At 46.5% G+C, this 27,162-nt stretch overlaps 1 protein-coding gene across 2 annotated transcripts in view; it reads right to left on the reverse strand.

The window, feature by feature from the left end:
- The window catches only part of MEI1 (meiotic double-stranded break formation protein 1), a 37,736-nt gene extending 10,590 nt beyond the window's left edge, over positions 1-27,146 (reverse strand). For both annotated transcript variants that reach the window (XM_075051047.1, XM_075051046.1), the window contains exons 1-21: positions 26,997-27,146; positions 26,751-26,874; positions 24,225-24,275; positions 22,255-22,328; positions 21,471-21,576; positions 20,707-20,910; positions 19,316-19,446; positions 18,685-18,799; positions 17,748-17,864; positions 17,120-17,219; positions 14,487-14,621; positions 13,845-13,959; positions 12,185-12,303; positions 10,978-11,119; positions 9,485-9,596; positions 8,221-8,281; positions 6,882-6,979; positions 5,902-6,076; positions 5,644-5,791; positions 4,802-5,074; positions 1,521-1,686 (exon numbers count right to left, since the gene is read on the reverse strand). In XM_075051047.1, the coding sequence (XP_074907148.1) occupies positions 1,521-1,686; positions 4,802-5,074; positions 5,644-5,791; positions 5,902-6,076; positions 6,882-6,979; positions 8,221-8,281; positions 9,485-9,596; positions 10,978-11,119; positions 12,185-12,303; positions 13,845-13,959; positions 14,487-14,621; positions 17,120-17,219; positions 17,748-17,864; positions 18,685-18,799; positions 19,316-19,446; positions 20,707-20,910; positions 21,471-21,576; positions 22,255-22,328; positions 24,225-24,275; positions 26,751-26,874; positions 26,997-27,146 (2,716 nt within the window). The remainder of the gene's footprint in view (positions 1-1,520; positions 1,687-4,801; positions 5,075-5,643; positions 5,792-5,901; positions 6,077-6,881; positions 6,980-8,220; positions 8,282-9,484; positions 9,597-10,977; positions 11,120-12,184; positions 12,304-13,844; positions 13,960-14,486; positions 14,622-17,119; positions 17,220-17,747; positions 17,865-18,684; positions 18,800-19,315; positions 19,447-20,706; positions 20,911-21,470; positions 21,577-22,254; positions 22,329-24,224; positions 24,276-26,750; positions 26,875-26,996) is intronic.
- Positions 27,147-27,162: the final 16 nt, after the last annotated feature.

The raw sequence follows: 27,162 nt of genomic DNA on the forward strand, positions 1-27,162 counted from the left end.
CCTCCCTCGCATACTCACTCTTCTGCAGCGCTGTGAAGAGGTAAAGATTTTGCATTGTATACAGCCATACCTACAGCAAGCAACTATCGCCTCCAGGAAATATCTTCACAAAGGCTCAGGAGTTTTCAGTTTTGAGGAGGAAACATTTATGGGTGTCTTTAATGTTCATGTAGTCTTGACAAAGTCCCACTGTTGGGCCACCTTCTTGTCTGAGAGCAGGCTACTGTTTGAACAGGGATGCAGATCCCCTGGACTTATCTGCCCCAGACCTCACAGAGAGCTGCCTGTGTGCTGGGAGACAAGTCGTGTCTCCAGAGTACATCTGGTGTTTGACTTTCTGGATGGGGCTGCCAGGAACTCAGTTAACAAGTTCAAGATGCAGTATGAAGAGGAGCTGGGGATATTAGTGGCAGCAGAAGGGCTGGCATCTTGCAAAAGCCCCTCTAGCCCAGTGTCCTGTCTCCATCACCAGCGGTTTGGAGGAACAGGTCTGACTCCTTCAATAGGAAATGGACAATCTGCCTCCCCACAGCCCCTGGCACCCCTGGATCAGCAACAGAGGGACATCACAAGTCCAAATGTGCACAGTTCCAAACAAGATCAGATCTAGCAGATGCCAACATTGCCTTCTTTATCCATAGTCTTGCAGCCTCGTGCTCCCCCATGCTCCTGCTTTCAGCCCCCCCTCTTCTCCAGCCTACTGACTTTGCTGGAGGTAAGGCAAAAACACTTTCCCTCTTGTTGCTTCCATCCCAACTGCTGCACAGAAAAAGACCCCAAACAGAGCAGGGCTGTTACCAGTGTCAGCGGCCCCCTCAGGAACAAGTAAAATCTGTGCTGGGCCCCTATCCTAGGGGAGCCAAGGACGTCCTAGCACTGCTCCCTCTTTCAGTTCAAGCTCACAGGCTGCTTTGCACAGCGGCTTTCATGATGGGACAATGGTCCCAACTCCACAGCCAGTGCTAGTAAGGAAAACAGAGGATATCCCCCAGTCACAACCCTGCTAAATCTTTGAGAGATTTAATAGAATTATGAGACCTGGTGATACCACAGTTCCTGTTTGAGGATCAGTATCATGAATGATTCAGATGATCTCTGCTCCCAGATTCTGTGCCCTGGGAACTGAGGGTACTCAGGCATACCAAGCTGTTCTGCACAGAGAAGAGGCAAAAAGGAGGATGTCTTTCAGTCACCAGTGCTCAACCAGTTCAAGCTGGAAGATTTACCAGCACAGCTCTCCACTTGAACACTTACGGCAGCATAAGAGAACCTTGCCTTGGTTTAACAACCACAGTTTGAAGCCAGAACAACCTAAAATAGAAAGAGACTCTCTCACTTCAAAACAAGAATCTCTGGAGAAGGAAACTAAATCAGCACGGTTCTGTCTGTAAATTTCCTCATGCAGGTAAGTACTGAAGCTACATCAGCAGTTCAAAAACACTTTACCCCAGATTGCACCCCCTCAGCCATCTACCCTGCCACTTATCTTACGGCAAGACCAAGTCACAGCGGGGAGTCACCTTGTAAGGAGGCTGAGCTGCTCTCTACCAGCAGCTGCTGCAGAATCTGTAGGAACTGACTCCGGAGGAGGTCACAGACAAGGACATCCTCATTTCTTTCCAGGAAGGTCCTTAGAGTCATCAACACCTTCCAAGCCACCTCCACAGAGCTTGAGCAGACCAGGTCCTGCAAGGGAAGAAGCACACACGTTACCTTTCTGCCCTGATTAGGCAGAAGTCACTGCCATTTAATACCATTATGCTAATCTGGTGCCTTGGGAAACAGCCTAATAAAGCACTGTTCAGATTAAGTATGTCCTGATTAAATAGAAAACTGTATAAAGCAGACAGACCCTCGTCTGATAGGCACCTCTGAGTAATATCCCATTTAAAGAATGCATTTGGCTAAGTAACTCCCATCCAGCACACAAGTGTAGGGGTAACATACATTTAAGGTCAAGGTTTTAGACAAGTGAGATCCTAAATCCCGGGCCCTGCTTCTAAGAGCACAGAGCCTCTGGCACTTCTGCTCTCCTTGTTGTTTTGAAAAATCAGGTTGCATATTAAGGATGCTTACCTAAAAATCAAGCTTATGAGTCAGTCCATAGTTACTCATTTTCAAAAGGCTGGCAGCCTTGTATGTGCAGCAGCAACATAACAGCTAAACTGCATGAAACGTACATAAACCAGACAAACAATCACTCAATCACGGAAAAGGGAAGAGTCGTGTACACAGCATTCAGCCCACAAGCTTGTTCCCTGAATATAGATCTCTGTCTGGAGTCTCTGAGCTGAATCCCACAGCCAGTAGCCTTAATTTGGGCGTAGTTTTGTTGTTAAGGTGTCTAACATTAAATTCACCTCCACAGCATGTACAGATGCAGTTCGATAAAGACCAGGCAGAAAATGCCTGGTAGTGCTGACATAATATGATCGTCTCAACATGTATTATGTCAGCACTGCCTTTCCTGCCCTCCTGCAGTAGTCCTAACTACTGCATTGCAAATGGTACAGCTGAAAGAGGTAAAGAGAAAACTGGTCTCAGCAACCCAGCCTACAGCCTGCCAGGACAGCCTACTGCCTTTTCCAGCTGCCTTCCCCTATCATACCATAGTTGTGCATCCAGACTGGGGTGATGGAGAGGAAACGGCTGTGGGACCCCATACCCAAGGAAAGCAGTTAAGGTAAGAACAGGCTGCCTGAGCCAGAAAAACCTCTCTAGTTCTGAGCCCGATTCCTGCCCATAACTGAGGCCTTCAGGAACAAGGGGCCGGGAGCTGTCTGCACAATCAGCTCTGCTGACATAGATCTGCTCCATATGACATTCAGGAACGTAATCTAACATCAGTCAGCCTATCTCCATTCTCTGAGAGAGCAGCTCAGATCTGGAGCATGGAGAAGACAAGTGGGACATAGTGTGTGATCACGACCACGTTCACCCCCAGATGAACACACGCAGCATAAAATGGCACTAACCAAGGGCCACAGCCTTCGTGGTCCTGGTAAATGCATCACTGTGTGAACATCTTCCTACTCAGGAGCTCAAGGTCTCAGATGAAGCCACTAACCATCTGTTCTATCTAATGCAGACAATTATTAAAAGCAGATAAGCAAATAAATCATCCTTGGAAGGACATTCATTTTTGTTTCACTGTACCATGCAAAGGCCTTTCCATTTTACTAGTGCATTCTCAGGCTAAGGTTATTCACCTCATAAGTTTTGTTTACATCTGACAGTATATTTACCCCAGGATATTGCACTGTTTTATTAGCCCATCTAAATTCAGATTGATTATGCTTTTCCCCAACTGAAAGGTGAATTGTCAAAGCCTATGATTTATTACAACTCACTTTAAAGACCAGGGCAGAGCTAAATTAATTTATTTCTGCAAGAGCACATGGCAAGATTGAAAAGGGACAGCAGGAACGCAGTACCATTCAGGGAAGGAGCCACTGTTTCTCTTTTGCTTATTGATAGAACTGTGATGTATACATCTGCTTTAGTTTATGGGGTGATAGGTTCCAGAACTACTGCTAAAGGTAACAGCGTAGGCAAGTCTCATGGGACACATCTCCTTCTTAATTTGTACTGATAGGTCAACTCATTTATCACTTTTACTAATGCTCTGCAATGGTATCAAATGTCTGGATGTTGCTACCTACTCTGCAATACCACCCTAACTGTGAAAGAACTGCCCTACACGACAGCCCTCCTGTCAGTCATTTCAGTAACCTGGGATATTAAAATTTACTTCATAGCCTCTTAGATCAGAACAAATACACGCCAGTCTGCAATGCCCAATAGGTGCCCACTCAGAATCAAACTTTGATTCTTCGCTGTCTGCTGACATGGGTTTCTATTCTCAATGATACATACTTTTAATTTCTCTAATAGGCAAGAGAAGAAACATCACAGCTCTTAGCTTTTGGCTTTACAAGCAAATCTCATGTTCTTGTGTGGAAATGTTAGCAAGTATTTACTATGTGACTGGCTGAACAGTCATGGGACAAGTGGTCACTGATGGGGAGGGGTGACAGGGCAGGTGGGAGAGGTGGAGGTGAGAGAAGGCTTCCGAGCAGCCATCAGGACCTGGATTCTGTCGTGATTACATAGGTTAACAGAGCTCATTATGCCAGCTAAAGACAAACACACTAGTCCTGCTACTTCAAGGCCCCTTTCACCTCTGCACCGATTTATTTTCCCTGTCCCAAGATTTTTATTTTATCTTTTAAAAGCAATAACACATACTATTTGCAGTCCTGAAAACTCAAGAGTACTGCAAAAATCTCTGACAAAGACTCTCCAGTTAAAAACAAACAAAATTAAAACCCCAAGCAAACAGAATGCCATGCCCTCAAGACCTGTTCTCTGCACCACTGCTTTTTCAAAGTTCTTTGTCGCTCATACCTTTCTCATCTACCAGTAGCAAACCATTGCTCCTAAATTAGCAAAACAGCTTTTTGAAAGGCTGCCACAGAAGAATCTAGAGTACCCAGCTGTATATCTGGATAGAGATGGGAATGGGGTTCTTCATGGCATACATCAGCAGCACCCTTCAGATCTTGTCCTAGCCAACTCCCAAAAGATGCCCTTCCATCACAGTGGATGGATGACAGAGAAAGAGCTAACGTGCATACACATTCCCATTTTCCATATCAGGCTTTCCTGGGAGGTGGAAGCCTGTGTATACACACATGGGTCCTTCCAGCAGAATCCTTGGCCTCATAACAGCACTAAGAGCTTTAAGAACCAAAGAGCCCCCTAAATCAGATAGCAGCCTGACCTTGCCAAAGTCACATACCAGTAAAATAAGTAAAATGCTGGAATTGCTCTTCAGAATGGGAAGTAACGGGTTAGCACTGTTCAGCTGATCAGACATGCCAAAACCAGCTTCTTCAGTCTCAGTTTGCTTGCAGTGTCTCCAGGAAAACCAGAGTTGGAGGACTTGGTGTCCAAATCTCCCCATAAGTTCAGGGTAGCGCAGGAAAAATTTCAGCAGGAGAGGACAATGGACATAGACCAAGCTCAGATCTGGAAGATTATCCAGGATCTTCTTTATGGTAGACAATGACCTCTGGTAAGTGTGTGGGAGGGAGAGGGGGAAGGGGAGAGAGAACAAAATAATCACTAGATACTGAATATCGAAAAGCTGAAGGGATGAGAGTTTACTGTGAGAAACAGTCACACTGCCTTTTAAGTAGACAATCAAATATATCAGTTAAACATCATTCTCTGAAGCCCATTTGCATCACAAAGGCTAAGAAACTTGTAGGATTTATACAGTGCTCAAAGCTGTGCAGCAGCAAAGAGCCATATGGGAACACAAGAAAGCCTGCTGCAGAGGCTGTAGATGTGTTCAGGAGACTGAAGCTATGAAATTTATTATATTCCATATGTGAGTTCACAGCCTATCCAACGCATTTACACATCCCACACATACACAAGTTTATTCAGTCAAATCTATATTCCCTAGTGGCTTTTCACAGTTAACTTTCCAGAGTGTAGCTGCACTGCACACTCTTCACTCACTCACCGCTCACCACCTATGTCAAAAGACTTTCTGCAAGAGGGTTGATGGGAGTGGGGAGAAACCTTAGTTTCAACAAAAAGGCTCCAAGAGGTAGGAATGAAATCTTCTTTTACCAAGTCCAGGGCTTTGCCTTTGTCCTGACAGACAGCAAGGAGGTAAAGTGCAGCTCTGAGTATGTATGGAGGGGGACAGTCTCCATGGTCCTGTGCTGATACGAGGAAATTTCTTACAGCTAAAAATAATTCTGCTTCTGGGACAAACCTGCATTCAAGGAGATTGGAGTGGAAACAATAACATTCAACATGGCTTACCCACCAATACATGGTATGTAATGGCCACAAAACCACTTGCCTTGTATACTCTTGGCTCACCTGTCCCCAAGGGTGTAGGCAAAGTATAAGAGTAGTATGAGGCAGTGTTGGTGGCTGCAAAGAGACTGATCCAAAGAGAAAGGCTCAGGGGTTTCAGCCAGGAGCAGAAGGCTTTCAGCAGTAGTGTAGTTTAATTGAGGCAGACCCTTCTGCAGGAGCTCAGACATCTCTTGCTCTAGAAATAAAACTAATATGAGCAGGCAGGCAGTGATGAGGAATGTCTGCAATGAAGCAGAGTGGCATAGGGGGATGGAAGCATCTGCCTGCCCTAACCTAAGCACATTAAATTAGGGAAGCTCCTGATGTAAGAAATATCAAAGCCAACCTACTACCCCACAGCCTGCATACAGCAAGCACACTTCTATGATTTGGCATGAATAGAGGTGTGAGACCTGATTTAATGGAGCTGGCTTTGAGGATGAAAAGACACTTCTGTCTGAGGTGCCCAGCTCTTTGCTGATGCTGCCTGTATGGTGACCAACCACTGCCTGTGGGAAAAGTGGCTTTTGTGATGTGGAAACTTTCATCTCATTTATTTGGGACTTACCTATTATGGAAAGTTACCGTATGGACAGGAAAAGCTTTACAGAGTATACCAGAGGAAAAAATGACCTTAATCTGCAGATATGGGTGACTATGTGGCAAGTAATATTGTTTCAATTAAGCCATACAGAGTTGTGCTAATAAATGTCATCATGAAAACAAAACCATAGGCAGATGAAATGCATTCTTTCAGGTAGGCTTCCAAACTCTTCAAAAGGCATTCTCTGACTGTTATCCCCTTGCTGGACCAGCTTGAAAAAAAAGGCTGGGGAAAAAAAAATAATCTCTAAATAGAGCTTATATGTGTCCTCCCTTCCCTCCTTCTTTGTATTTATTATTATTATTATTGTTGTTGTTGTTATTACACCTATTGCCTAAATAGAGGGTAGCAGGGCCTCAAACTAAATGAAGCAATTTGTCTCTTTCCCCAAACTTGCCATCCTGAGAAGAAGTTCTCTCCTTCTCTGTGGCAGAGTAAAGGCTCAGGCACAAGCTGCAGAGGAAGCTGGAACAAGCCTGATTCAAGGCAGGATTACTGTGAAGAAGAGCAGAAAGACACAGTGAAGAAGGCTAGAAACATCCCCTTCATGCTTCTAATACCACATGCTGCCTGCTAGAACCTCAGCTTACTGAATGATCACATACAAGCACCTGCCCCGTTCACAACAGGACTCCAGGAGCCAACCTGGGCTTCCAGGAAAATGAGGAGTTCCTAAAGGACAGTCAGCTCACAGATGTGGTGGGTGTGCATGGTGACAACAGTGAACGTGTTCACATACCTTGGGACAACATGAATGCAGTGGGGTACTCTCACAATCATCATACCTGGTATACACAGGGAGTCCTGTAAGGGCAGGACTCCTAACACAGAGAACAGTGGGAGGTGTTTGAGAGTGGCTCCTGATTCCACTGGCAAACACCAGTAAGGAGATTTTGTAGCAATGCTGTTTCCAGGGATGAACAATGAAGAATGCCAAAACATTAACTAAAAGGGTGAGAACAGCTCTATTTCCAGGTATTTCTCTCTCTCTCCAATTATTCCTTTGCAGAATAGGACGTAACCAAACTTCTTTGCACTGTAACACACCATCCTTGGTGCCCCACACTACTGTATTCAGAGGCTTAGATCACTCCCTGTTCACACCATTCACAGGGACAAACATCCCTTCTCTAAGTTCCACAGTGGTAACCTGGACTAGGGGTGCTGTATATTTTGTTTACTCTTTTAATGAGATACAGTCACAGGAAAGAGGATGTAAAACATCTCTGCAGATCCACAGAGAGTCTCCCCAAGTGCTCCTCAACCTAGAAATCATAGCCTCTGCTATAGAAGACCCTTTGCGATGTCTGCTGTTGAAGTCTTCCTCCTCCCTCCCATTTCATATACACTATCACACCATGAGGAACAAAGATAGTGGTAGTATGTGCCCTAGGAAGTCAGAGCTCCATTGGAACTGATGCTACTGTTACTTCTTTTCAAAACACCCACTGATTTGACTACTCCAAAGTCAGGCTGCTTTACCTCTATCTGCACAGCTCATGATGGAGCACAGAATTCTCACAACAGTGTGTAAATCCATCCGCTCCCTACCCGGCTGCTTCTCCCGTCTCCCACATCGAGCTTTTCCATTGTCAGTTACCATTTACATTTTCCAATAAGATACAACCACCCTTGAGGCTTTCAGCCTCCCGTCTTGCCTAATCAGATGCACTAGATTAGGCATGATCTGCTTTCCCATCCAGAAATTTTTGACTTGCTCACAATATACACAATACCTTTGTACAGAGCAAAATCTGGCCTTCAGCTCCAGTGTCAGTCGGATGAAGGAGGAGGATGCTAGACAGAAAGCAAGACAAAAATGTCGAAGGAGTACAGAACATGCACGATAAGGGAAAAGACTAGGCAGGTCCCATAACCATCCCAACATCTCCATGCAAACTGGTGAACAGGGCAGGCCATCGCAGTAAGAATACATTTGTTAGGCTTTCTCTTCCAAAGTAAACTACTCTGAGTTTGGTTTGGAGGGAAGTATCTGAGATTCATTTGTTTTCTCAGGAGAAGAAGGGAAGATTTGCCAGCTTCACATGTTTAGAAAAGAGGAATTCTCTACATCACTGTCGTGGTTTAACCCCAGCCAGCAACTAAGCACCACGCAGCCGCTCACTCACTTCCCCCCCATCCAGTGGGATGGGGGAGAAAATCAGGAAAAGAAGTAAAACTCCTGGGTTGAGATAAGAACGGTTTAATAGAACAGAAAAGAAGAAACTAATAATGATAATGATAACACTAATAAAATGACAACAGTAAGTAATAAAAGGATTGAAATGTACAAATGATGCACAGGGCAATTGCTCACCACCCGCCGACCGACACCCAGCCAGTCCCCGAGCGGCCAAAAAAAAAAAAAAAAAAACTGCCTCCCCCGCCTTCCCAGTTCCTAAACTAGATGGGACGTCACATGGTATGGAATACACCGTTGGCCAGTTTGGGTCAGGTGCCCTGGCTGGGCATGAGAAGCTGAAAATCCTTGACTATAGTCTAAACACTACTGAGCAACAACTGAAAACATCAGTGTTATCAACATTCTTCACATACTGAACTCAAAACATAGCACTGTACCAGCTACTAGGAAGACAGTTAACTCCATCCCGGCTGAAACCAGGACAATCACCTCTCTGATGTGCGAAGAGTAAGGAATCACTGACTAAATAGGATTTCTACACAGTAAAATCCCACCAACAATTCCAGCATAATCTCTGCCTACAGGAACAGCCAATTCTGAATATTCCAGAGGAAAGGCTAAAGCTGACACAACTTACTTATCTAAAATAAAATCTGTCCCATCATCATTGCTAGACCAAATAACTTTTTCATCCTGCTGAACATGACTGCACACTCTGTTCTTACTCATATAAACATGTAATATAATCCTCCACATAAAGTCTCGTTAAGCTCATTGCCTCAGTAATATGCAGTAGCAGCAAGTTCCACCAGTTAAGTTAAGAGCACAGAGAACATGATCCCACACTACCCCCATACCCAGCTTTTTGGAGAACTTATTCTGCATGTTTGGCACCACTGTAAAGAGGGTATTAAGTGTTGAGATGAAAACCTCCATCACTGACGGGCTGACAGCCCCTTCCACGTAGTTCTGCGGAAAGAAGAAAAGATCAGGTGCATGATATGCAATGAACAGTGAAAGCAGCAGCTTGCTTTCTGCCTCCCGCCCACCCAGAAAGTTAGATTTCTAAATCCAAACAAGTGGAGTAACAGTTCTTCTACCAAAATGCTTGGCAGCAAGTACACAGGCCTACAAAGCACTTTGAAAGCAACTAACACTCCCCTCTGCCAACGTTACGAGCTGCTAACTCTGCAAGACATTACATCAAACAAGAAACTTCTTCCCGATTCCAGCTGGCAACTGGTTAGGCCTTAATGCACAGCAACTGACATTACTGCCCATACTGCCCTGGAAGTAACTGCTCTTACAGGTCAGATGGCTAATTCTCCAGCGTGGCATACAACATAGGACATATGCTTAAAAGCAGCTGACCTCAGTAACATTTAACACCTGTGCTTCAGCACTTTATTGAGTAGTGGCAAACACAGGCTTTTAAGCTCTCTACAGAGTCCAGTCCTAAACTGTTTAGAACAGAATGACTCGACTCACTCTTGTAGAAGGTCACTGGACAATTTTCTCACAGTCCGTTGATTTTTACCCAAGTTCAATGAGAAAGAAAGTGAGCGCACTGACTCTAGCTTTGCCAAAATGCACATGCACTGCACCCTCCCTTCAGGCAGGAGAACAGCAATGCCACTGCAGCTGCCTACCAAGAGATTGGTTAAAAAAATGCAAAACAAAACACCTCCAAGCTTCCAACAACGGCAAGAATCCATACAGCTGAACCTGTGACCTTTGCACAAGCAAAATGTACTCAACATTTAGAACCACAACCAGAGTCCCATTGCTTTGACAACTCTCCTCAAAGTGTCTTAGTAACAGGTCTGTATGGAGCACTAAACCACACATGACTCTCCACGGCTGCTTTTTAAACCACGTCCCTGGCCTTACTAAGGGACAATGCTTAGTACTGCCTTTGCTGTGTAGACTGGGCAGCCTCCTCAATACCTTCTGGAAAGAAGTGTGAAAATGAAACTGCAGGTGCAAAATACCTCTGCTTTCCAGGACACAGGCAAGTTTTGAAAAAGTGGCAGAAGAAGAAACAACAGTTGAAGCACTCTTTCATTTTCTGCAACATCGAGAGCTGCCATGGATTAGATAGCATGGCAGGTAGGCTATGGGGATTGCACACTCTGAAGAAAGACACTGCCACCTACACGGAAGCTTTATGAATTTCTCCACCCTCTGAGACGGTAACCTCCCATTTTGCATGAACTGTACAATGCCACATTTGGCTCTGGAGAGGTGGCATGCTCTCTTCCCCCAAAACCACTTGTGCAACCCACTCTTGGTGCTTTCAAGCACCTTTCTAGGTACCCAAGGAATAGATCAAGTTCAAAAGAAACCATACCATGACCATGGGGATGCAGAGACTGTCACAAATCCTTAACAGGAACTCAGAGAAGTTGCTCAGTGTGTCCTTGCTCTTGGAGTTGGGGGCAGTGAAAGCGTTCTCCTGGGCCATGGGGTCACTCTGGAATTCCACTGCTAACCTACAAACACACAGCGGATACCAGAGGAAAGAGGAATCCTCCTCACTCTGTAAAGGAAGTCAAGAGATACTACATTTCCATCACAGCTTTCACCATTAAGGACCGCACAAACACTTGATGTGTTGGAAATACAGGAATCTGGTGATCGCACAGAGTTACCTTTTGAGTGAAGCTATTAAAAGTCAGCAATGTTGCACAACAGTACAAGTTGGGGAAGGAAGACTTAGCTTCTGTGAAGAAAATATCTGCTGTGAGAAGCCCTAGCATGGCAAGATTAAAGATTATCAGCCAGGCCAGAGTGCCTGGAGCACCACAGAGCAAACCTTGTGAAAATCAGCCAGGGACCATTCAGCTGATCTAAAAACCATGACAGAATCTGATTGCCCTCTAACACCACCCCAAAACACTGGGTCAGTGCAGACAGGGACACTTGCTTCTGACTGAATTATCTCAGCCAAGCCAAATGCAAGTGATGCAAGGCAAAATAACTAAGTTGGCCAGACTTCTCTAACAACAGATGCAGACTCATACACAAACTCATCTACCACCATCTGCTGTGCAGCTAAGGGCAACAGGTAGCTCTCATCCAGCAAAACAGGAAAAGTTGGTGCCTATAAACCCACTTGCAGTAGCAGGTCACAGACATGAGCAAATCCAAGGCCAGCATCTGGAGCAGATATACATTTGTTAAATGGTTAATCCCCTCCAGCAGTGAGGCCACATACCACAGGTCACAGGAATACGGTTTCACACATAACTTCCAACCGTTCTTGCATGGTCAGTAGTTTTGGCCAATTTTCAAGCAGTTCCTCAAAGGCCGAAGACATGAAATAAACTGATAGGTCCCAGGCAAATTTCTTGGGAGACATATACAGGTGTGACAAAATTTTCACTATCACTACATATCCCTCCTTCTGTTGTGTCACTGACAAGTGCTATGCATTGAACTCCCCTGTGGTATTTCAGTGGTGGGGTTGGGTAGAAGAATTCAGTTACATGGACAGAAGGATGGAAGGACATGGACACACACACCACCACCTCCCACTCCCCCACACTTGTCCTCACCTGCAAGCATTTCTGAAACTTTCCAGAGTGTTTAGCAACAACTGGCCCTGCCTCTGAGGAACTCTGCTAAGATGTCTGTTTGCTGGGTGACTTTGAGATACTGAGAATAGGAGATCACCCTGTTAAAGGAGAGAAGTCTTTAAAAACTTATGTTCACTGTCAGAAAAAATAGCTTTCTTCTCTGATACCAGCAGCTGGAGGAACAACAGATTGCATTTCACTCACTTCTTTCACATAACTGTTTTTTTACTATTGTGCTTTCCCCAGGGAGGGCAGAGCCTTTGTGCTCTTCATAGGGAGGACAGAGTTACAGAGCTACTAGTTCTGCACTGCCCTGTCTTTACAGTCTGTATTGCCAAGGTTTGGTCTAATCTGAGTTTTAAACAGCTCAGCTAATGGAGCTTCAAAACCTTCTGGGAAAAACTTGGTATTTTTCTACATTTTGTTTCTTCCAATTATTCTTCAGACAACGCTGAACAGTTCCTCTCCTTGGTCAGCAGTGAAATCTTAGAAGTTCTCCACCTTGGCTCAGATTTGTAAGCAACTCCCACGTACTAGCTCTTGCTCCCACACAGCATCCTATCAAGTTCAGCCAGAAGCCAACTGCAGCATCAGAGTTAATCATTTGCCCAAACTTGGAACTACTTGGCATCTGCCTTTAAGCCTTAACCTGTTGTGGTGGTGTTCTCCGAAAACTACCAGAGCAGGGCACAGCGACACATTGGTGCCTGGCAGTTAAGAACTCCTCCTCCTTCTCCAGCTGAGGCTGAGATACCTTAGTACAGGTACAATCATTTCCTCTTTTCTCCCTTTAAAGACAGCCTGGATGTCCTTACGATCTGCCTAATTTCGTTCCTGTGAAGCTCCTTATTCTGAATGGGACACCAAGCTCCGTGTGTGTGTAAACGATGGACCAACATCTGCCTATGGGGCAGAAAGAAGTTCTGCCTTCTCCAGGCAGAGAAGACAGACATCTGATAGCACAGAACTTGGGCCTAAAGATAGTTCATCAGGCACTTGGAGTGCTGGTGCTCCAGCAAGATGCTCTTGCCACTACAGACATGCAATCTAAACCTACATGGCTCTAAGCCTAGAGCAAGAAGGCTCAGCCCCTGTCTTTTCACTACCCATCTGTAATGGGGGCTCTCCTCAGAAGTGTGTAGGTCCCAGCAGCGCATCACACTAACTACGTATTCCAGGAACAGGAAAAGATTTGCAGTTCAAAGAGTGGCTAACAGCTCCCTTGCTGAGGGATCACAGTGCATATATGTTGTCCCTCTTGGTCTGAAGGCACAGCAAGAGATGTTCATTGGCAAAAAACATACATTGACCGACGCAGCCTACAAGGTGGGGGCCTGAAGAAGGGGAAGTTCAAATGACTTTGGAGTACTGGACATGTTAAGAGAGCAGCGTGCTCAGGTGGTGCCCCGCAAATCTTCATTGATTTAGAAAGACAACATTCACCAGAATCCATCTTCAGCTACTTCAAAGACAAAGATTGGTACCATCTCAAGGCACAAGGATCAAAAGAAACACCAGAGAACCCAACAGTCACAGGGCAACGGGACAAAACATATATACAACAGCCACACAGTGTGCTAGGAGGATCATTCCTGTCCTGCTTGGTCCTACCAACAAGCAACAACAACTTTTGACTTACTGCATGCCTCTTGCTACTCTGTGGTGGGGAAAGGTCAGCACATCGCTTCAGCACTGCCTCCAGCAGCTTCTGCAGCTCTTCGTATGGGACTGGAGGGGAGCTCAGATGGTCCTTCCTGGACAAGCAGAGAGAAAGACAGCATGCACATTCCCTGCTGGGGACATTCCACCTGGGAAGGCAACACCAGCAGAAAAACTGGTCTTCTGACAGCAATATGCCATTGCCACTTCTCTCCAGCACACCATACTAAGGTCACAATATCTGAACAGTGCCTTCATCCACATGCGCGCCCAAACACAGCCTCACTGCATTCACTGCCCGCTCCCACTACAGTCAGGAAGCATATGACTGTACAGTCTTATGCTTGCTCTTACCTATCTGGATGGGGCACAGAGTGACAAAGCCACAGCAGCCGCATTCCAAGCCTGCCTGGGATGCTAGGTCCTTGCTGCAGCAACTTGCTGCCTACCACATCAGCCTTGTGAGGTGGGTGGGAAGCTAGCTCTGCTGTACCCACGCCTGTCTCAGCCAGAAGTCCCACTGCAGAGCACACTCACCCACACAGCCCCAGGGGAGGCAAAGAGACCAACATGATATCACAGATCTATCTGAAGAAAAGCCTGCAAATACTTTGCTGCCTACCTCAGGAAAGCTGCCACCGCTCTCGCAGCCTCCACTACCACCTCCAGCACTGGGCAGTTCACTGTCTCCATCAAAACATCAATGGCTTCTATACATACACCTCGGTTTGTGAATAATTTGATTTCCACTGGTTGCCTGTGAAAAGGAAACAGTAATCAAGGGGCATATTGTCAGTTAAGTAACTGTAGTGCCTTCTTCTCATTTCACCAAACGGGCAGCTGAGCCATGTGGTTCCAGCCATGCTTTTCAGCATTCAGAGCCAGCTGCTCTCAAGGAGGTAGTCTCAGACTTGAGCAGGTGGAGGGTTTGCTACAAAGAGTGAACTTCAGCAGGTCTGGAGCCCTACTATGATGAAAAAAACTCACAGCCTGGATAACCGTGTGACTGCACCAGTGAACACTGACACGAAAAGCACAAGAAAAACAGGCTTTGCAAAATATAGTGATTCCTCTGCCTAGGACTTTATGCTGAGGCCATCTGCTCTGGCATTTGCAGGTTCATCTGGCAATTCATATTTCTGAGTGAACAAGCAAACACCACCATCCTAGAACAAGGATGATGCCATGAGAATAGCTTCTCTCACAGTCCTATAGCACTTCTAAGGCCAGATGCTGTCAGAAGGACAGGGTCTTCTGTAAACTTGAAAAGTAATCAGGAAAATAAACACAATCCAACTGTTTCGACAATTCTTGACAGTGAGCATTTTGGTCATCTGATCACCTTGTGGCCCAGCACCTTTGAGCATTCAGCATGACAGCACGGAGGGATGACAAGCCATTAATCCCATTATCGGACAGAGCTGTGTAAATGGCAGACTGTGCTCATTTGGCTCCTGGCAAGTCAGGTATGCTACATGCAGACAAGAGGCACTAACAGCCTGCCAGAGGGCCTCTCCGAAGTGAAGCAAGAAAAGCAGCACAGCATGACAGAAGCCAGACTTGGGAGCCAAAAGTATTCCCTGTTACTCAGTTTTCACAGACGTGCCCAACTAAAGCAAGTCAGGAGCACATGCTTCCATGCACAAAGAGGAGAGGAAAGTGAACTTCCGCAAAAATTACACTAGTAGCCCAGCTACAGGGCAAAAAGCGAGCAGAGGCAGAACCACTCTTTTTAGCCACTCAGTGGAATGAAACCCACCTTGGCAATCACCTCACGTTCTGCTGTGAGAAAAAGCTGTGAGGTGGGCAAGGTGAGGAAAAGGCTTTGTGGAACTCGGGCACCAGCAGCAGCCTCTCTCCCAAGCCTTAAGTGATGTGCTGAACTTCCAAATTGTTTCTACTTATACTGTAATTCTATTAATGCTCCATATTCCCTTTCTCTAATCACTGACCTTCTGCAGTAAACCACATCAGGAAAAAAAAAAAGTCTTCACTGACTCATGCAGGGAGGAAGGGATGGAGGAGTATTGCTGACTCATTCAAGAGGCACAAACCCACTTGCAATATGGTGCACTATGAAGTCTTCAGGGCCTGGGAGAAAAGTGTGAAGGACAGCACTCTTGCAGCTTCCTGCAGTCTCTCTCTTGCATTTGGGCCCCAAACTGTGCCTGCCACTCTGTCTGTGCTGGGAGAGACAAGAGGCACTCCAGGGACAGCTACCCACCATTCCTGACAGGCTGCCAAGGGACCAGTACGTCCTGCTTGGATAACACCAGAGTGTGGGGCTCGCTTACACAAGAGAATCCAGCTGCAAGGGAGAACCAAGAGGAGAGGTTCCAGGATGAGACCCTTTTCCCCACTATGAGATAGTTTTAAATTAAACATCATTTCTAAGGCAAAGCTCAGAGAAGCAGAATGGGTGTGCTAGTAAATGAGAGTAATTGCACAGAGTGTTCTCTTTGTTTTACAAGCATAAACGCTGTAATTAGTGTTTCCCGCATCCTGGTTTCTCTTTTTGACAGATACCACACTGGCATCATCACACTGTTCTAGTGCTGCTGCTTTTCCTTCTCCATTTTACCCTGCCACTTGCTACAGAATTGACTACGACATTTCCAAAAATCAGCTCAAGGGCTTTCTCGGGGGAACTAAGTGGCAAAAACAAGACCCTGTCACTGGCATGACAGGATGGGAATGAGATCATAGAGGCAAGAACAGGAAGCACAGAAGAAAAACAAGCCAGGGTATGTTATTCCTTAGCAGAAAGGAAGAGGAAAAAAGTGATAGAAGACATCAGTATTTCAGCCTAGAATTTGTTTCTGCTGTTTGAATTTAGCTTAGGTGACAATACAAGACTAGAAGCCATGGAATTTGCATGCTGTTTTGTCACAGAAGCACACTTAGCAGGAGCTGGCCTGCTCACATATGCCTGAACCTTCCTAGCCTTCCCTCCTGCTCGATCTACAGCTGAAAGGAGATTTCACCTCCCAGACTGGCAAGGAAGCAGGAAGAGGCAGATATACTGGTGGATGCATGCACAAAGAGGACAAGCTGGGAGGTTTGGAAACAACCCTCTGGCCCTTCTTCACAAGAATAAGGGAGATGCATTTGTTCAGCAACATCTTTCAAACACAAAGGCTCTGGGGGTGTAGATATTTGGTCTTGGGCAAAAACCTTAGAACACAAAAGCACCGCAGCCTCCATTTTGGGGCACCAAACTCCGCCTGTGCAAGCCTGATGGGGGTACTCCCTTACCGTTTCAGTATTTCGGTGAAGAGCAGGAGCCCTTGTTTGTGCAACTCCACATTGTTCAGCTGCAGGACATCTTGGAGACTCCTCACCAGAGATTCAATGCCTGCACATGTTCAAGAGAAGTCACAGAGAGGGCTTTTAACACCCCAAATTCCAGGATGGAAGCAAAATTAATTTTTAAAAGGAAGGAAGATTTAAACAATTATTCTTCTGAGCCACTGACAGAAACAACTGCCCCAAACTGCTGAGCATTCACCCAGCTCCCTGAAAACAGGCCCCAGCCTCCACTGCTGGAGGTAAGTCCAGAAGAACAGAAGGGAATTAGCCTTTCTTCCTAGATCCACTCTTGGCATGTCCACAGAAACACCTAACAGTAACTTAGGTAGTGTCAGTCATGATAACTAGTTATTACAACAAATGCATACTCACCAGGAACTCATTAGAACAGTGACATTGTAATTCAAGCTATATTGGACATCACAAACGTGTCTGATGGTTACTCATTTTCAGTCCTTCATCCATCCTGACTGGAAATTGTGGTTGTGTGTAAAGCACTGAAAATTCACCTAGAGGCACAGCAAATGCCCACCGTATTACTGCAGTTGCTCTGTCAGAAAGGTTGATGACTCACCATAGACTGTGTGACACTTGGAGAAGAAAAGGCGCTCTTCAGTTAGGAGGAGCAGGCAGCAATACACTGACCAAATGAGAATTTCACTGTTGCACGAGAGACACTCAAACAGGAATTCTGCAAACACACATACACACACAAATAAGGTCACCCCGGTTTGAGGCAGTTCTGCTCACAGCATGGCACAGCTGGTCCTAGAACAGAGCAGAGGGAGGAGGAGGAAACGAGGAAGCATAGCAACAGCCACAGGGAGAACGGCTGTATTATGAAATGGCGGGAATGGAGAATGGAGCGGATGCTTGGGGGTACGCTAGTCTTCAAAACAAGGTGACAGGAGAGCAGAGTCCCGCAGGCAGGCATCTTCCCAGCACAAACTCAGCAGGCAGGAGCTGAATTGTGGCTCTAGCCTTTGGCACAAACGAAAAGCCACAAAGCAAGCTTTACCACAGAGGCAGTGATCTTTTTTTTTCTCAGAACTTTTACATCTCCCAAAGAATTTGTAAAATGAAAGCATTTCTGTCTTCTGGGATTACAGAGAAATAACAAACCATCTCCTACAGCCGTATTCTAAAGCTAAATCCTAGACCAAATTCTGTGCAAACTCACAATAGTTAGTGGGATAAGATGGAACCCCAGTCTGTTTAGGCTTGTATCTAAGGTCCTGCACAAAGGGCCTTGACCTCAAGGACTTGTCCAAATTCTTGCTGTGGAAACTCCATTCTGCCTGCTGAGAGCTGCTTCTACACTTTCTTTCGAAAACATACTCCCTCCTTCTATTCCTAAAATCACACTAGCCATTGTTACTGGTATAAAATGGTCAGTGCACACATTGTGCCATCAGTGGATTTCATGGAGCCAGACTGATTCCTAAAACAAACAGCCGGGCAGTGGTTTGATACTGGGAGATGAACATTAAGATGCTACTGCATTTCTTCACCTGGGACATCTGCATGGATAAAAGCAGGAGCATATCTGTTGGGAGAGTGAACCAGCACTGCAGCCACACAGTGAGAACTTGCTGCCTGTAACATCTCATCTCTAGTCAACAAAAGCTGTTGGGAAACAAAAGTCAAAATGAGAGAGGAAGTCAACCATGCAGATATGAGTAGGAAACAGTTTCCTCTACATTTTAAAATTAAAACATAAATGAAGATCTCACTTTTAGCAGGTATTCCACAGATTAAACTTGCTAAGGCAAGATAAAACACTGGACCAAACACACTCAAAAAAACCCACAAAATGAGAACCATAACAGAGCAAACTATGAGTATGAATAGCTCTGCCCCTGTGCTTAGTCATGCTGGCACTACGAGTACTGTATCAGACCTCAAGTGTGAGTGAGTAAAATCAACTGAGGCCAGGAGTAAAACTTCCCCCCCCCCCGCCCTTGACCCCCAGGACGCAAGAATGAACAATAAGGCGATCTGCAGGGGTGTCCCCATTTCCCACTGCAGCCTCTATTGCTGCTGTTGGCAACAGCATACCCCAAGTGCCTCAGATAAAAGGTTCAATACAGGGCAGCAAATTCTTTACGTTTACCGATGGCTCACTACTACTTCAGCAGTCACCTTTTTGAGAACAAGTGGCAGTGGATTTTCCCCTTCTAAAAAGTCAGGGTTCTCAGTTTCCTCCTCTGCTTTTGAATTATTCATAAGAATGGATACAAAATGGTCAGATTTCAGCAGCTCCTTTAGCAAACCTGCAAAAGGGGGAGCAAGAGTGAGCACCATACTGGGGATAGCAAGGATTACGTTAACACAGGAGTATTTACAGCCTAAGACTTGTTGCCAGCTTCCTTCCCTTTCCTGCACTCCTAACAAAGCCCTCACCTCCAGTTTAGGGAGCTTCTTCTTACTGTATCCCCAGATACTGCAATGAGCCCCATGTCTTGCAACCCCTTGTTGCTGATGTTTTTTGCGGGGTCTGATCTGCTCCCTGTTCCTTCTCAAGAGCTGTGCATGTGCACTGGTACATGCTCTCAGGAGCTCTCAACTCCTTTCATCTTCTGTGCGCCAGTACCCACCCCTTAAGCTGTTTCTCAGGAGAGCTCTTGACTCACATTTTCCTCCAAGCTACAGTCAGTGACCCAACAATAACTAGACATTTTCCCTGGAACACTTCCTCGAGAACTGGCATTTATCTTCCCCTTCTACTTTCACGGGCTCTTACTGAAACAGCTGTGTTTAGCTAAAGGATATCCACACACACACAAAAGCCCTCAGTATAAAAGTATAGAGTACTGCTACAGGTATTGATGCAAATCATCAGTACATGTCAGTACAAATTCACAAGGGGCATCATCTGAGCTAAAGAATTCTACTTTCAAAGGAATCATCACCCATTTCTACTAGCCGAGTAGATGATCTGAGGAGCAATCCAGTTCCTGCTTACCTCCTACAAGAAAAAGGAATTCCCCAGGCGGTTTACAAACAAGCAATGTCACAAAGGCTGAAGCTGTGCTCCTCAGCAACAGCTGATATGTGTGGTTGGAAACATAAATGCAAGAAAGCGCCGCTTCCACATTAGCTTTCCAACCTAAATAACAGGATGCCCCACATCTGAAGACCATATTTGTTAGACTCCATCCCACTGCTCTACAAAACCTGCCTGTTCGTGCATAGTGTTTGCATTCGGACACCTTGAGGGATGGTCTGTTCCTAGGATGAAACATCAAATTGAGACAGGACAGGCCACAGTGCAAGTTCTGAGGAGACTCCGAAGATTTGTCAGTGCTAAGCAAATGTGGGGCTCGAGGGACAATGGAGGGCTGGGGGAGATCAGCAACAGGTCTGGGCCATTTGATTGCTATGGAGCAATGGAAAGGATTGACTGCTTCACAGGAGCAGCGAAAAGCTCCTTTGGGGAACAACCCACACGAGAGCGTCTAAACCAGCCAAGGATTTCTTCCTCATTGTAAGCCTTCCCTTGCACCTCGCAGTTTCTCTCAGCAACGCCTTACCCAAACAATTAACCTGCAGCTCCTTTGTCTGCGCACGCCCCAAGGTATTCAAGAAGAGACCACACAGCCTTTCTTCAAAGTGTGCTGAGAGCCGTTCTGTGCCAACAGGAGAGGAGTACAGCTTGCCATACAAGTAGCAGACAGCAGCCTTTATACCTTCATTTGGGTATGCCAATCCCATCAGCAGATGATCCACTAAATTACCTCATGTGAGGAACAGAAATGGCAAACATTCACACCAATGAACTGACTTTTTAAATGCACCGACCTATTTCCCTTGAAAACTTGCAAAAGCCCACTGGACCGAACGGTGTATGCTGACTTGTGAATGCCACAATTAGGTGATGTGCTCACCACCATCTGTCCCTCTGAGCAGAGGTACAGTAATAAATGGCTAGAGAAGCTTGCTGTTCACCATATGAAGATCCATCATCCCAGCTACTTCCACAAACAGCTAAGCTTGCTCACCAGACCTGCAGGGGCTGGACCAAGGAAAGAAAAACTGAATGTATGTTGCCTGTGAGGCAGACCCACAAACCCCAGTTCACAGAGGTGGGTTTTGCCAGGCTGGCTAAGAGCACAGTGACAAGCCTGCACGAAGGTACTGACCTGCAACCCCGGAGGCCTGAATGCCACTCTGACTTCTGCACAGGCTTCTTGTGTGACCTTCATGAATTCACACAGGGGACAGGGGAGCGCATGAATGCCTACGTGTACTAGGGCTGCGAATACTACCCTTCAGTGGGGCACGACACATTACTCACTGTGCTCTACTACCAGTATATCAGCAAAGCCCGGGATGGCATCTGCCAGCTTGCCCAAGAGAGTGAATGTAGGCAGGCTGCCTCTCATGGTAGTTGCTTTGCACAGCTGTAGAGGAGACAGAGAAAGCAAATGTTTCACTGGTGAGGACATAGTCCAGAGGCAGAAATGCACTCAAACCAGCAAGCTCTTGGTGATGCATAACCCTCCGGAATAGGATCTTTTCCTAAGCTGGGTCCTCTTCACCACTTAGGATAAACCACAGGAAAACCCTGAACACACTGCTAAGTCTCCAAAATGTCTTTTAATTAATCCAAGAAATCTCTTGCTTGTTGCTCCTTTTCCTCTCTCTCCCCTCCAGCTCTTACATGAGCAGATGAACGAGCTGAATTTCTCCCCACTTTTGCTACTTCCCAATTTTTTGTACCCCATGGGATCGTCACAAACTTAGGAATGAAGAGAGCAAGAGCCCACGGCACAGGCTGGGAAAGCTCCTCATATCACAGAAACAGTAAGGCAGGAAAAGAAGAATCTGAGGAAGCCACACAGCTTCACAAGAGCACCATGAAGCCATATGGCTGCAAGGCACCATGGGAGCAAGAGGAAAACTCCAGGGTAGACACCAACACTGCCAAAATCACAGCTGGGGAGCTGGCACTAGGACACCCCGCTTGCAGCAGAGGCTGCATCCCAGCGCAGCAGCTGCAGTCTTGCAGGACCCCTCGTTCCCAGCTCTTCAACCTCTGAAGGATTGAAAGGAAGGGCAGGGAATTCATCTTCACTGACCTCTTTCTGGCTTTCATCCAAAATGCAGCGTAAGTACTGTTCTGACTTCAGCTCCACTACAAGTCGCACCAGAACTAGGCAGAAGAAACAGGATCAGTAATTCACACCCAAGAGCACTCACAATCAATCATCCACGGGGCTTCAGCAGACCAGTGAGCAAAGAGCTTAGAAATTAAATGAGCACAGAGGTGCTGAGAGAGCAGGGTAGCATTGGCATTCTCAGTGCTATTACTTCTGATAGCCCAGCCCGAGCTCTCTGCAGCAACATTACAGCAGTCCTGTTCCACTAGCTGCACTACAAACCATGCATAGAAATGAACTGCAAGCGACAACCTGAGCATCAGGACACCAAGTAAAGGTAAGGAACCAGGAAGGGAAGGAAACAAATCCCTAGCTTAAAAGTATAAAAATTTCTGGTAATTGAATAGAATTTCCTGCAGTATGAAAATTGGCCTTTAAAAACACATCTTTCCAGAGAAGATATCAGAACTGAAACTGCTGAGTGTCCTCAGATGCAGACCGAGAGCTCCTCCTCCAGCTCCTGCTGTCCCTGAGGTAACACTGCAGTCTATCAGCCATTCCTCCCCACTGCAGTTATCCCATACACCTTGCCAGAAAGGAAAGCCCCAGTCACCTTTGTGGTACCATTCACCTCCTCGGCCCTGAGGAAGGGCTGTTATTCTGGGTTCACTGCAACTTTAAGAACTCTGTCCGCCCTGTCCAAGTAAGAGGAATCAACAAGAAACCACGTTTACCAGGCACTGGCTGCACATCACCTGGTGTTTCCCTAACAAAATCACAAGGGAGTTGCCTGATGCTGGCAGGTTGCCTCTGCCTCCACACATACACCAGTGGACCAGTTTCAGGAAGCAAAGTTCCTCTTCTGGTATTTTTAGAACCTGGGCACCTGAATGTTCAGCAGATAAAGTTTTGACAATAGCCCCCTTACCGAGACACTGTGCGGAGCATTGTTCCACGGGATTTGCTAAGGCTGTCTTGGATGTATCTTCCTGTCATGGCACGACTCATTTGAAAAACACACTCTTTTGATTTGTATTCTAGGAAAGCATCATCAAAAAAAAAAAAAATACCAGAGACTTCTAGGTTCACCATCTCTTGGTATATCCAGGGCAATACTGGAGGTTTATCTAGGAGACCTACTTTAGCTGAAGAGCTACGCATCTCAGCAGAGGCTTGAGGCAGGCGATTTATAGATGGTTTAATGGCCCTTTCTTGCCCTGAACTCTCAGAATCTCTAAAAACTTTCAAGAGTTAGGTAACACTAAGTTAAAATTCCTCTGTTCAAGAGCATCCATCTCTCAACAGACTGGTAACATGTCAGAAAGACTTCTCACCTTTTCAAGACCATTTCAAGCAAGTGCCTGAAAACCGAAACGCCTCTGGAAGGAGCTGGTCAAACCTCCCTTCATCTTTCTTGGCTAGACAGGAGGAAATCGTTCCATTGCTAACACCACTAGACTCAGCAGAGATGCCCAAGGTTAACTGGCCTGCTGCTCTGTCAGCCCTACAGGCGTTTCCTTCAGATTTCAAATGAAGGACTGCTCACAAAGAGAATCTGCAGCCTGTGCAGGTAAATCCCAAATACTCTCTGTCCTGAGGAGAAAGCAGTGGATCCCAAAGCTCACTGAAGCCTATGGGAAGATTGCCATTTGCTTTGAGACTTCAGTCAGGTCCCAAGATGAGGCACTGTTTACCACTGTTACCCATCTGACACTAAATTCATGGCATGCACAGAACCTGTGAAAGAAATGCTAAATATTTAAATCTGCATGCACTGCCCTGCTCCCAAATATTGGAACAGTATGCTCGTCACTGTTGCATTGACAGAAAATAGATGCTCTTTCCAATTGAAGCTGTGTAGAAGCTGAGCATCTCACTATAGTTATCGGACAAGACAGAGCCTCCCTTCACAAACTGTCAGTAATTGAGACATGGCATCTGCCTCTCACCTTCTATGAATAAGTCCAGGGTACTGCTGTCCTCCACAGTATGCAACATCCCTAAAAGATAAACAACAATCAGTCATGGAACCCACTCCTGCTTGTGCTCATCAGTGCTGTAATGCCTTCTAAAAAGAGCTGCAAATTTTTTTCAGAACTGTTTTGTTTTCCCCACTTCACATGACACCAGTCTGACGTTGTCAGAGGAAGGTGGATGCTCTCTCAGGGAGTATCGCAAAAGGTGCCTCCATTAGCAGGACGCAGGGACATGAAGGCATTCAGTTCTTTTGCAAATTTTTTAGGTACTTTACAGTTTAAGTCAATGGCTCCACCTATGTAAGTAAATATGTAACTGCTACCGTCGCCACATCTTGCTGCCTGTATCCAACGTTATACATCTGAAACAACACTCCAGAATGACAGAAGTTAGAGCCCAGCTGTGAGTTGTCCCTTCTGTCTTGCATTCATACCCAATACCATGAACAGTCTTCTCCACAGTACTGAAAATCCCGAGACCAAATCTGAACACGAGGTTTAAAGCATCTGGAAACTGTTCCAACATTAAATTGAACCTGAAGGCACCACTTCACAAGTCATTTGTACAATGAAAGCGTAAGATTGGATATATTAAAATAAGCACTGTCTCACTCCACTACACCACGACAGATGAGAAACTCTACCTCCCACCTCCTTCCGACTTCAGGTACCTACAGCAGCAGGCGTCTGGTTCAGACCCCCACTTCTGCCACACCAAACCACTTGTTTCAACATATCCAATCCAATTACCTCCCCTCTGGAGACTCCATGACCTCTCAGAAATTTGACCAACTAAAGCAATGTTATGACATTGCAGGTGAAGAAATTACTTATTTCCTGCCTTATCTGCCCAATCTTCAGTAAATTCCTTACCCTTTGGAAAAGATTTGCATACAGCACTAGTGAACATTGCAACATAAGCTGCATGAAATTCTGGCTTGCCTGAAATTCACCATCTTCTCATATGTAACACTCCACACTACACCTCTGTTCTCTTAACCCTCTTTCTTCTGTCTGTGCTTACCCTAATATTCTCCCTCCGAAAAATGAATGTATTTTCCTGAATTTACTATTAATTCTTCCTCCACAGCATTGCTCAAACCTTTGGGGGGGTGGGGTGTCCCTCTTACTCTCTTGCACCAGACGAGACCCAGTTCAGCCAAGCTCTATCCAAAACTTACATGTCATTGCTTGTAGCCCCAAGCTTAGACTGGGATTCCAATGGCTCTAAGGGTTACACCAAGTACAGTAAAATCCCAAAGCTGTCCCCAAACCACCCAATTGTAAAGCTTCTCAAAGAGAGGAAGAATTATTATTTAAAAGCAGACAAGAGCATTGAAATACAAGCATAGCTCCCGTGTCTTCTGAGGTATTTCGTGTTAGGGTCATACAGCATAGGACTGAGCTGGCCATAACGACCACTCTCTCCACATCTGTATAGGATCACGTGCGCAGACGGCACTCAATAAAAATTTGTGCAACAGAGAGAACTAAACCTGCACAAAGTTCCATTTCTAACAAAGCTGCTTCCAAAACATGCACAATGCAGTTTGTGCTGGGAAATCAACTGGGAAAATGCTGTTTGAATTATTCAGTGCGTCAAGGCAGGGAAAGGGGCTTGTAAGTCACTTTCCCCCAAAGAACAAGAATTATCTGTGATGTGCAAATGAGATCATGGAATTAAAGGAATCCAGTATATTTGCTCTTTGAAGGCACTCGCATTCATACCCTCCACCTTTCTCTTCCTGCCTTGCTGTTCCCTCATTTAGACCCTTATTTCTTCTCCATCAAGATTTTAGATGATGTTCCAGAGACCTTTCCCACGGCAAACAGCAAACCAGTAAGAGATGCTCAAGATCACTAAGGCCGTTACTGGAAAGGCACCTTCTGGCGTTCTGCAGAACACTCTCCTGCTGTGAGACTGACCCACCAGTAAGCAGCGGGTACTACAGTCCTATGCCTACAAGGATTTCTACAAATGTAAAGCCACGGTGTGAAAAAAATGCTATGTATTTTGCACCTTTGGTCTTAAATCCTGCAGCGCCTTCTCAAGGTCACGCTTCCATTTCTGCGTGCGTCTCTCTGCAAGGCCACAGCCCAGCCAGAGCAGAAAGCACTGAGGCAGGCGAGCAGAAGGGGGGTGTTCAGGGGAGGGTCGTACGCCAGCGCTCCCTGTTCTCCAGAGAGGCTTTACAGATACGCCGAGGTGCTCTGGGAGATTGCAAGAGCTTTCACAACGTGCCGGTCCCGCTCCTTGGGGGATAAGGAGATTAATTAACCGATTCCTAATCAAATGTCAGGCAGTTCTCCGCAGGGAGTGAAACCACACCTAGCGCAGAACGCTGCAAGTACGGCGTTAGGCACCTCGGTGTTCTTTTGCTGGCTTTTTTTTTTTTTTTTCGGCTTCCCAGGCAGAGAAGCTTCACGGGTACACGTCTGCCGGGGAGAAGGACCCGTCCTCCCCCCCGCGGCCGCACCGGGCCGCGGCAGGGCTCTTACCGGAGAGAGCCGCCACCAAAGGCGCGCACAGCCTCTCCTCGGCCGCCAGCAGCTGCACGGCGGGCCCCGCCGGCCGGGCCAGGGCGTCGCGGAGCCGGGCGAGGACGTGCCTCCTGCGCACCAGCTGCGGGGCGGACAGAGGGACAAAGAACCCGTCAGCGCTCCGCGCCGCGCCGGGCCGCGATCGGGGCGGGGGTCTGGGGGGACCGCCGCGGGGCCCGGCCCTCCCCGGCTGGCGCTGCCCACCGAGGCGCCGCCGTCGCCCAGGGTCTCCACAGCGCAGGCGAGGCAGAGCGGCGGGCGGAGCGGCAGGGCCCAGCGCGGCCCGTGCCCGCCGCCGGGCACCGCGCACCCCGCCGCCGCCGCCGCCGCCATCGCCCGCCCCGCCCTGCGCATGCGCGGGGCCGCCACC

The sequence above is a fragment of the Buteo buteo genome, chromosome 19 (genome assembly GCF_964188355.1).
Source record: "Buteo buteo chromosome 19, bButBut1.hap1.1, whole genome shotgun sequence".
Taxonomy (NCBI): Eukaryota; Metazoa; Chordata; class Aves; order Accipitriformes; family Accipitridae; genus Buteo; species Buteo buteo.